At 28.4% G+C, this 12,489-nt stretch overlaps 1 protein-coding gene across 1 annotated transcript; it reads left to right on the top strand.

The window, feature by feature from the left end:
* The first annotated feature begins 7,079 nt into the window (after positions 1 to 7,079).
* LOC142328283 (sn-1-specific diacylglycerol lipase ABHD11-like) lies at positions 7,080 to 7,979 on the top strand. The gene has a single exon (XM_075371987.1). The coding sequence runs from the start codon at positions 7,080 to 7,082 to the stop codon at positions 7,977 to 7,979; it is 900 nt and encodes a 299-aa protein (XP_075228102.1).
* Positions 7,980 to 12,489: the final 4,510 nt, after the last annotated feature.

Raw genomic sequence — 12,489 nt, 5'->3', positions numbered from 1 at the left:
CTGATATTACAAGTAGATTATGACTGAACTTAAAATATATTATTAGGCATTATAACAAAACAAAAAAAAAATATATAATAAAAGTAGAGATAAATAAAGTTTAATTGAAGAGGATTTTTTTTAATATCTGAGATTTTCACTTTTATCGCAATAATCAGTGTAATTTTTCAGATTTTATTGGTTAATTACCATAGATTTTATATTTTAATTCTCCTACACAAGATGCATTTATATATTTTTAGCAATGAAAAAAGTTATAGCAAAAAGATTTGTATGATGGTCTTAAGTTACCATAAGAGAAATAATTTTATACACACAAAAATTCATGAAGAAGAATATCAGTCATTGCCTGGTATTCTCAAAAAATGTTTGGATTGGTTTCTTACCAAAAATTATTTTACAGCAATACAATCTTAGTTTAAATCCTGTTTTCTCTGTCTAACTATGTTAAATATTATATTGACTTGCTACTGCTAGCAAAAACAATTGATTGATTCAGTGCTGCAATATAATATGATCTGTGTGCAATGGAAACTGGATAAAAATTTATAAGTATTATGGATTATTAAAAAACGTAATGAAAGACCATTGAGTTACCAAAAATTGTAAGAAGATAAACTTTATAACTGGAGTTATTGAACATGCCTAGACAAACATTACTCAGATAAGCAAAGCAATTTCTGAAGACAGGACTGAATCAATTGATTGCTGGTAATCGCACTAAAACAGTTAAAGCATGTTACTATTGAGAAGTACTAGTATTTAAAATCCTTCCATGTACCTCCAAACTCATGGAGTTGATTTTAAATACTGAGGATTAGATGTGGTTTATTGATTACCTTTGGAAATGGTACAAAGAGGATTTTCATGTATCTTAAGCAAAGTGATGAATTCTTTGTTTGGGAAATAACTAAAATAATAAGGTTTGGATGTAATTTCTGAATGAATTGTTGGCTGTTTTACATTACCAAGCAATTTTTAAGAAGCTGGATTATTTATGAATATTATTTTTCATTACTGTAAAATTATCAAAGAGGAGGGTGAGTTTTGGAATAATTATTATTTCAGGAATGTCATTTTAAAAGAAACTTACACCTTTTTTTGCACGATATTAATTGTTGCATAAATTCAAAAGTGATTTCTCTAGGAAAAGATCTTTTTTCAAAGGAAATTCAACACAAGAATTACAGCAGTGGTAAAAATGTTTTTTGTTGAAATTCTGAGTAACACTCTTTTTTTCTGAATGTAGTTCAGTATTTAAAAAATATTGTATGCTGTTTGGTTTGCCAATGGTGTTGAATATGTATAACAAAACCTTTGGTGGTTGGGTTTCAATTAACTACACATCTCAGGGATGGTCAACCTGAGACTGTGCAAGATTATACTTCTTTTTCATTAATACATATCATCCTCTTAAGTAATACTGTAGGGTGGTTCTGGAGGTCAAACAGTAAGAGAGGTACTTAGTGGAAGTAAGTGAAATTAAGGTAAGAAGATAATTTTCTTTATTTGTACAGCAGATGTCATTGGGCTGTATAAGTTAGGCAGTTGGGATAATTCATTAAAATATTAATTTCTTAATTGTGCATTTAAAATCTGTTATTATTATGAGTATTTATAAATAATAGGGTGAGTATTGAAAATTGAAACATTGAGATGTTTGTTATTTCTAATCTTTAAAAAAATCTTGAAAAATGTTTTAAAACACTAGATGAAACAATGAAGAAAGTAAAATGAACTATCGGCAATTAAAAAATGCTATAAACAGGAAGTGCAAATTGGCGAAAGAAGAGTGGATTAAAGAAAAGTGTTCAGAAGTGGAAAGAGAAATGAACATTGGTAAAATAGACGGAGCATACAGGAAAATTTTGGGGTACATAAATTAAAATCTAATAATGTGTTAAATAAAGATGGTACACCAATATATAATACGAAAGGTAAAGTCGATAGATGGGTGGAATATATTGAAGAGTTATACGGAGGAAATGAATTAGAAAATGGTGTTATAGAGGAAGAAGAGGAAGTTGAGGAGGATGAAATGGGAGAAATAATACTGAGATCTGAATTTAAGAGAGCATTAAAAGATTTAAATGGCAGAAAGGCTCCTGGAATAGACGGAATACCTGTAGAATTACTGCGCAGTGCAGGTGAGGAAGCGATTGATAGATTATACAAACTGGTGTATAATATTTATGAAAAAGGGGAATTTCCGTCAGACTTCAAAAAAAGTGTTATAGTCATGATACCAAAGAAAGCAGAGGCAGATAAATGTGAAGAATACAGAACAATTAGTTTAACTAGTCATGCATCAAAAATCTTAACTAGAATTCTATACAGAAGAATTGAGAGGAGAGTGGAAGAAGTGTTAGGAGAAGACCAATTTGGTTTCAGGAAAAGTATAGGGACAAGGGAAGCAATTTTAGGCCTCAGATTAATAGTAGAAGGAAGATTAAAGAAAAACAAACCAACATACTTGGCGTTTATAGACCTAGAAAAGGCATTCGATAACGTAGAATGGAATAAAATGTTCAGCATTTTAAAAAAATTAGGGTTCAAATACAGAGATAGAAGAACAATTGCTAACATGTACAGGAACCAAACAGCAACAGTAATAATTGAAGAACATAAGAAAGAAGCCGTAATAAGAAAGGGAGTCCGACAAGGATGTTCCCTATCTCCGTTACTTTTTAATCTTTACATGGAACTAGCAGTTAATGATGTTAAAGAACAATTTAGATTCGGAGTAACAATACAAGGTGAAAAGATAAAGATGCTACGATTTGCTGATGATACAATAATTCTAGCCGAGAGTAAAAAGGATTTAGAAGAAACAATGAACGGCATAGATGAAGTCCTACGCAAGAACTATCGCATGAAAATAAACAAGAACAAAACAAAAGTAATGAAATGTAGTAGAAATAACCAAGATGGACCACTGAATGTGAAAATAGGAGGAGAAAAGATTATGGAGGTAGAAGAATTTTGTTATTTGGGAAGTAGAATTACTAAAGATGGACGAAGCAGGAGCGATATAAAATGTCAAATAGCACAGGCTAAACAAGCCTTCAGTCACAAATATAATTTGCTCAAATCAAAAATTAATTTAAATGTCAGGAAAAGATTTTTGAAACTATATGAATGGAGTGTCGCTTTATATGGAAGTGAAACTTGGACGATCGTTGTATCTGAGAAGAAAAAATTAGAAGCTTTTGAAATGTGGTGCTACAGGAGAATGTTAAAAATCAGATGGGTGGATAAAGTGACAAATGAAGAGGTATTGCGGGAAATAGATGAAGAAAGAAGTATTTGGAAAAATATAGTTAAAAGAAGAGACAGACTTATAGGCCACATACTAAGGCATCCTGGAATAGTCGCTTTAATATTGGAAGGACAGGTAGAAGGAAAAAAATGTGTAGGCAGACCACGTTTGGAATATGTAAAACAAATTGTTAGGGATGTAGGATGTAGAGGGTATACTGAAATGAAACGACTAGCACTAGATAGGGAATCTTGGAGAGCTGCATCAAACCAGTCAAATTACTGAAGACAAAAAATAAAGATGAAACAAAATGATACACTTTCTTAAATATATGATAAAAGTTCTTTTGAAACTGTCGAGCAGCTCCTTCTAGTTTTGTAGATACTGACAAGAGCTTTGTAATTGACACACGCTTGTATTTGTTTAACTTACACCACTGTAATATTTTGATTATTAAAAAACTCAAGTTTACCTTTTTTGTTTCTACTTTAATAGTGGTTTTGTAGATCAAATACTAAAAAGTAATCATAAATTTGGTAAATCTGTCTTTTTATAATTAGTGAACAATTTTTCACCAAAGTTTTGCTTACATCTTCAATTAGAATATAAATAGTGTTTTCATAATATCTTAAGCATTTTAGTGTTAACAGTACATGACGTATGTCATGTTTTTAGAACCATTGAGAGCTTTACAAAAATCAGCCTTTGCATCAAGATTTAAAAAAGTCATTCTTAACATTATACAAAAGTTCACATTGAATTTCACTTTTATACAAAAGTGAAGTTCAATGTACTTCACTGAAAGAGCCTGACTAAAAAGTATATCATAAAGATTATCTAAGTTCCTCATATATTGGGTAGGTTTATTCAGAAATAAATAAATAAAAAAAATTCTGACTTTTGATAACTTGGAAACTATGCTTTAAAAAAACTTTTATCCATTTCATCTTGCAACAAACAGAAAATTATTTTTAAGAATAATTCTAGCTAAGGAATTCTTTAAACTCATGAATGAACAGGGGTGTCTGAATGTTCCTAGTCAGTGTTTTCAAAATAATTATTATTCAAATCAAAGCAGTTTCTGAATTTGATTGGTATTAATTATTTTACTAAAATATATCTGTAGTGAGAAATAAATGAAAGTACCATTCATCAATTAAATGCAAACCTTTACAATTTTTTTTTAAAACACTATAGCCCAACTATGTATTCTGGAAAAGATAAAATATACTAAAAATTGTGTTAAAATCAAGTCAGCTGCATTTGATAAAGATAAATAAATAGATAAAATAAATGTTTTATTCAGATTAACACTAATTATATATTTTAAAGAGCACTTTAGGGATGATTAGGTATGCTGTTATATGGGTTAAAGTAAATAATTGCTTGAATCAAGGACGTGATTGTAAAAGTTAGGTCAGAGTAATGCCACAAAATGCACGCAATTTAGAAAAATAATAAATAGAAGTTCTAAAGTTTACATTAATTGGAATACATAAAATTATATTTAAGTTAATATTAAGATACAAAGTAAATAAAGCAAAAAAAAAGATGAAAAAGGTATTAGTGAACATATGATAGGGGTGGCTATTTTTTTTTATGAATCAATATTTTAACAAAAGGTAGCGTATTCATAAATATAAATACGTAATAGATAGAATTTTTTATTTACTGGGTAATGGTCTACATAATTCATATTTATGGGCAATGAGGAATGATTTATTGCTTGCTTCCCATTTTTCTGACTTGGAAACTATTTCAGTTTTTAAAATTTGTGAAGAAATAATATTTTAATTTAAATAGAAATATAAGTAGCCATTGTTAATATTTAATAATAATGACAAACTTAATATTTTACCAAGATACTTCAAAGTAAAAAAAAATAGTTTGATTCTGGTTTTGGTAGAAATCAATTTGATTGTTCTATGAGAATATATCATCTAAAAACCCAGAAAATGTTTTTCTTGGAGATGTTGAAATTTTACATTACAGTAACAGAAATATTGTTACAGTTAACAGATATAACAATACAGAGAAACATCCATTTTAGAATTACCTAAGCAGCATAATGCAATGTTTTGGTAATATTTAAATGAAAACTGTTGTAGTGCTTTCAATTCTACTCTTTTTAAATACTTATCTTCAATAGTAGATATAGTGATATCTTCTGCAAAGAATAAACGGCTTAAGATTCTGAGAAAATTAAGTACTAACTTTTGAAAGATAAAAACATTTTACAAGTATTGTTTAAATCAGATCAAGTATTTTTTAAAAAAGACAAAGACAAGAAAATAAACAAGGTGACAAAAATTGATAAGCACAGAAATGGTAGAAATCTTATTCATTAGTAATCCCAATAATTTACAGTATGTTGAAAAAATTGTCTAACAAAAATTAACCTTTAGAAGTAAAATACAGTTAATTACATTAAACCAGACTGATTGATGCATGTGTAGAATGAAAATATCTTGTTACTGAAAAAACCAGATTGAGAAAAAAAACTTATAAAAAAAAAATTTCTTTTAAAAAGTGCAATTTATTTAAAAGTAAATAAAATTGTTATAAATAAATTTTTGATTCAGATCAGAACATAATTATAGAATATATCAAGAGGAGATTTTTTTTTAATATAAAAGCTGTCAAATCTGATTGAATTTATAATTGAGACCATCCAGATAGAAGGCTGAAATGGTACCAATTCACACCATGGAGGTCAGCTTTATTTTAATGTAACCATTTTATGTGTGACTGTTGTTCATGGAGACAACCATATGATATTAGTGCTTGTGATAGTAGAAAAAATGTATTACAGAAAGGATAAAGAAAGTTTTAACTGAAAAATTTATTACTCCACTTCAGGATTCCTTTTCTTAGAAAGAAATAAATAATTCATATATTTATAAGTTTAGGATTAGATTTGAGTTCAATTTCTGATACCCTCTACTCTCCAGTAACAAATCATCATCATGATGGCATTAAATATAAAAGTGTTATTTTTTACTGGTGTTTTCAACATCAAATAGAAACAACCCCTCTCCACTTTTGTTATAACATTACACTAATTTTTCTTTACGACTTTCTCAGTAAATTATCAAATTTATTTACATAACAAGATTGTGTAATAAAGAATGAGGCAAACAAAATCATTTGATAAAATGATATTGCATCATTAATAATGAGCCTACATTATGTTGGATATACACAAGGTTTGTAACATATGCTATACACAATTACTTGCTGAATTAAAAAAAAAAAATGAATAAAGTTTAATTAGTTTTAAACTATTTGTTACAGATAGTTCAAAAAATGTATTTTTAATATACAGATTAACTGATAAAGATTGTTTTTTATTTTTAATATAAATTCATAAAAATTAAATAATTATTTCTAACACAAACCGTCAGATTTAAATTCAAATTTTATAAATTATTTTTCTACTTAATATCATAAAATATATATTTTATCCTGTTGTTATTGTACAGATGTTTACATTTTATATTTAGTAGAAGAAAACATGTAATACTTATCATATGGATTATTAAAATAGATTTAATATTTAGCAGTAGGTTTATTAATATTTGTTATCTATTAAGTTCAAATTTGAATTTTAATATCATTATGAATGATATTTTACATAAGTGAATCTGTTTGAAAAATATTTACTTAATATATAAAAAGTTATTTTTTTTCAATTACTTCAGTATAATTGTGTTATTTTTGAAAGATATTGATAAGGTTAAGTAAACAAAATACAAGTATGATAACTTTCAAAAACATTTTAGAGAGTTCTAAATATTTTTGGATAAACACTTTTAAAGATATGGTTAATATTAACTACAGGACCACTAGAAAAAAATCTAGTTTTCAAAAAGAAAATGTGAAACCAATTAAAATGGCATTTTCTGTAATTGGGAAGGATGCAAAATCAGTGTCTAAAATTGATAAATATCCAATTATAATAATGCATGGACTTTTTGGTTCAAAAATGAACTGGAGTAGTTTAGCAAAAGTTTTCCATACTGAAACAAATAAAAAGGTCTATTTAGTAGATGCAAGAAATCATGGTGATAGTCCTCATGTTAATGAACATACTTATTTTCATTTAGCTGAAGATATTAATTTGTTTATGTCGGATAATAATATCGAGAAAGCTACTTTAATTGGTCACAGTATGGGTGGAAGAGCTGTTATGTTATTTTCTATATTATATTCAGAAAAGGTTGAAAGTTTAACAGTTGCTGATATTTCACCAGTCAGTTCACCTAACAGTATGAAACAAATGAATAAATTATTTTTTGCTGTAAAAGATGTAAAATTGGACAATAAATTAACTCTTTCAAATGGTCGAAATTTGGCTATAGCTCAGCTAACAGAATCAATTAAATCTAAATCGTTAGCTAATTTCTTATCAATGAATCTTGCCAAAACAGAAAGTGGTGAATTTTATTGGAAAGTTAATGTTGACGCTATTATTAAAATTTATGATCCTCATATAACAATTTTTCCGTTACAAGAAGGTAAATATTATGGACCAACCATGTTTATTTGTGGAGCAGAATCAGATTTTGTTAATTTTGACGATATAGGTAAGATTAAAAAGTTATTTCCAAATGCTGATTTTGTTAAAATAGAAAATGCTGGTCATTGGTTACATGCTGAAAATCCAAAAAAATTTTCTGATATTACTTGCAAGTTTATTAAGTCAGCTATCAAAAGTTAACATTTTAACTCTGCAATTGCTAAAAACAATATGTTAAAATAATAATTATCAATCATATTAATTATTAAAGAATACTGGAAGAGTTTTTTTGATTATGTAGTTAAATTGTGAATGAATTTATTGTTATAAATTTTAGTTAAGGATGTGATCTAAGAAATGTTCTAGGTATTAATCCGTAAGGAAAGTTTGAAATGCATTTAAAATTTTCAGAATTTATTATGATAATGGTTAAGTGGTTTTCTTTCTTTTTCATAAATTTGTCTTTAGACAGATTTCAACTGAACAGCCTCTACTTTTCTAGATCTAAAGCCTTCACTTCATTACTGATATTTTCTTCTTAGTGTCTGTCATCATCTCAATCATTTTTCTTCCTTATAATTTTTCCTGTTCTTGTGCTGAAGAGCTTCTAAGTAAGATGTATCCAATCAAGATGTATGTCTCTTCTTTCTGTTATTTTCATCAAGTTCTATATATCTCCCCTTCTTTAATTTCTTCATAATTAATAATTTGGTCTGTTCTCTTTTCTCCATTCTTCTTCACCAACTCATTTCAAATTGTTAGTACTTTTAACTTTTTTCTATACATGATTCACAACCAGGTTACATACTCAACACAAAACATTTAAAAACCTTTTCCTCAATTCAACCAGGTTTTTTGTTCCTGTTAGTATTACTGTTTACTTTTCTCTTTTCTATAGGAATCCTGTTTCTTACTTCTATATTGTTTTTGTTTTATGTTACCAAGATTTCCAAGCATATTAATGGCTATTTGTTCTAAAAATTTTTTCCCCATTGAATATATTAATGAAATCTTTTTCTTACTAACACTCATCACTTGTGGTTTTGGCATACGTATAGTTATATTTTATATGGGCAGAACCATAGGAGTATTTATTAAATTTAATCATTTTCTTGGTTTTTTGGCCAAAATTTGTTGTTAGGTTCAAATTAACACTTCCTAGTCCTTAGAAAACCATTATTCTATCATAGTCATAAAGAAAAGTGACTGGTTTAACCAGTCACTTTTATTTGTTTGTCTTTTCATCTATTCTTTTGCTTTATCCTTCAATTCCTTATAGTTTAGGTAAGCACTTATTAAATCCATATATTATGTTCAGTTCTTACACTCATCAGATTTTGATAATTTTCTTCATTTTAACAACTTTGATGTTTTTTCTCTTACAGATAAAACTCTTCTGAAAGTGTCTGTGTAAGTTTTTTTCTAGGTAACTTACACAGAAAAATGTTTAATCAAAAAGTTACTTTATTTATATTGCAATGTAATTTATCATGGTGAATTTAAACGCTTTTCATTAATTTGTCATCATCATTGCTTCGTATTGAACTGTTGTAGAATCATGTAGGATGTCATTTTTATATTCAAAATTATTGTGTGAAAATTCAACAGAATTTAAGACAAAAATTGCAATACATATTTCATCATTCAAGAAATCCTTAGCCTACACTCAGTAATAGTTTCTTTATGTATTTCTTTGCATTTTTTGTCTTATTTTTATTAAAATAGGATTTTCAACTACTCTATGTAAAAATTTAATAGCAAGACTTTTGCTAGCTTATTAGTATTTAAAAAAATTTATATACATTTAAATTCTACTAAATTTAATTTTATAGTACAGAGGAATAATATGAATCTTAAAAGGATGGATTTCAGTCACTAACTGAAAATATACTGACTTAAAAAAGCACCCTAATTAAAGGAAAATCATTTCTTTTTAAATATTCTCTTTCTCAAATTGGCACAAAATTATTAGAAACTAGTAGGTTGTTAGTAGATATTAGTTTTTAATTTAACCCTTAAAATTTAAAAATTGTCATTTTTTACCTTTTAACAGCAAGTATTTTTAATTTGGTATTACATTTTTTTAAAAAGTTTTTTTTATTTTTTAATTTTTTATTCATTTGGCACATAATGATAAACACAATTTATATTATAGTTGTAAATGTTCTCTATCTGTTTTATAGATATATGCATTTTTCATAAATAGGAAGTACCTTTATTTACTATAATTTACCTTACCTATATTTTTCTTTACCTTTTATGTTATGAATTTAATTGTTTTATCCTTAATAGAAATTAAGGATAAAATTATAATTTTTTGAGAAAATGTATTAAAAACTCCATCTTTTTACTATTTATTTCATTAAAATTAATCTTTTTAAAATTTATATTATTCCTATATACTGTTAAAATTATATTTTAAATTCTATTTTACAAACCGCCAGGAAGAAAATACTTTGATAAGACTTATCAACTTGATATGTCTTATAAAAGTATTCTCTACCTGGCGGTTTATGAAATAGAATTTAAAATATATCTTAATTTTATCCTGATAGTATTTACATAGGATCCTTCAACCTCAGTCATAATTGAAATAATTCCCTGAAATTAATTCTGTCTAGCCATACAGCCAGGTATTTAACAGACGCAACTGAGTGTATGACCGGCTCAGCTGTCTGGATAACCGTACAAGGAAGCTTTCCCCTGTCGGTTGGAATGAGGAATTCTGCCTTCACCGTGGCTAACTTCAGCTCTTTTGTCCTCCAACCATGCCTTTGCTACTTCAGCGAATCTATTGGCCTTCATCATAAGTCTGATTTGTCAACAATTACTAGGACCACGTTGTCTTCATATACATCAGTGGTTTGGCCCCCCAGCCATTCCAGCTTAAGAAAACCATTATGATTACATAATGTTTTTCGTAATGGTCCTCCTAGTACTGGAGGACCTAGTACTGAGCCCTGGGGAACATCCTTTCCATACAGAACTCAACGGGCCGATCTTCCACTAATGGTGTGATTCTTCTGTCACAGAGATAGATCTGAAACATTTTTCTTAAATAAGGTGGTAAATCTATCGCCTTCAGCTCCTGGAGGAGTTGACCACTTTATGCTATTGAATTTGTTCCCGACATCCAGGAACATGATTATTGGCAAAACAACTTCATGTACCTACTGCCACAAACTCTGATCTTCTATCAGAGTGATGGCCATTATCAGGGCAACGATAGTAGATCTTCCAGGTCAAAAACCATACTGATGGCCAGATTGCTCGCACAAGTTTCAAGCTTGCTCCACAGCCTCTTCATCAAACCTCAAACAATTTGCCACACGTGTTGAGGAGACAAAATGGACAAAGTACCAGATAGGTCTCTTTTGTTATGGCCAGGCTTCTTTAGCACGTGTAATCTGATGCTTTTCCATATTAGGGGCTCTAACCCATGGAACAATGAATGATTGAGAGCTCCAAAATCTCAAGTGGCGCTTGAGACAAGATTTGTCTTGATCTCCTGTTTTTTACCCAAAATAGAGCTGATATGATTTATTAACCAAATGTGTAATATTTCTTTGAGATTTAAGAATTAATTCACCAAACATGTGCAAAAACTGTTAGGATGATTTTACAACTATGAGACATTTTATATAAATTACTGACAACAAACAAAAGACAATATTTTGTATGAAATGCAACAAAGACAATAATACAAGTGTATATAAAAAAAAATAGGAATGAAACAAATAACGCGTCTTCCCAAATCAGCTGATTTGGAAGTCAAGAGTTACAGCGTTCAAGCCCTAGTAAAGCCAGCTATTTTTACACGGACTTGAATACTAGATTGTGGATACCGGTGTTCTTTGGTGGTTGGGTTTCAATTAACCACACATCTCAGGTATGGTCGAACTGAGAATGTACAAGACTACACTTCATTCACACTCATACATATCATCCTCATTCATCCTCAGAAGTATTATCTAAACGTAGTTACCGGAGGCTAAACAGGAAAAAGAAAGGAATGAAACAAAATACAAACTCGCGATGGTATTTGCATGAAAGACAGAATGAAACTGATTCTTTGAACAGGATTATTATAGTAAAAATAGTGACTGAAATGATTATATCATTTATGATGTCAATAATAAAGGCTATTAATTAAATCCTCTGACTGTGATGAATTTATTTTTCGTAGAAGGAATGATTCATAGTAAACGGGTAGTATTGATGGCATTCTATGATGTAATATGTCACACTGGTCACTCTCCCAAATTATTCCACTCTGCGCCCCTTATAAATATGGTTAATTTATGTCTTCTAATTATAATATGTCTTATCTTGTATTGTATATTTTGTAATGTCAATATAATTGATATACATGTAAATATAATTTATATTTCATTAAATTATTTAATTTTGAGGTCATATTTGGATTTAGTACCAAGAAATACAAAAGAATAAACCAAAATTATCGTATAACAAAACTTTTGTAAAACGTATTAAAGGAAGGAAAATGAAATTAAACCATATGAGGTGTTTCATTCATGTAATCTTGTTTTAAAATTTATGACTCTTAATGAAACTTTTAACTTTCATGATGTTAACATTGCTTTATTTTATAGTTGATTTACATTTTTGGTTGTGCTGATGCTGACATTTCATTTATTACAGAGGTCAATAAAAAAAAAATAATTTGGAACCGAGAGAAAAGTAAGTGAAT

Source organism: Lycorma delicatula, chromosome 7 (genome assembly GCF_047948215.1).
Source record: "Lycorma delicatula isolate Av1 chromosome 7, ASM4794821v1, whole genome shotgun sequence".
NCBI lineage: Eukaryota > Metazoa > Arthropoda > Insecta > Hemiptera > Fulgoridae > Lycorma > Lycorma delicatula.
Note: the sequence above shows the minus strand (reverse complement) of the source record. Positions and strands in the feature narration are given on the sequence as shown.

Coding starts and splice junctions, on each gene's coding strand:
- LOC142328283 (XM_075371987.1), top strand. CDS start 7,080: ATGGTTAATATTAACTACAGGACCACTAGAAAAAAATCTAGTTTTCAA.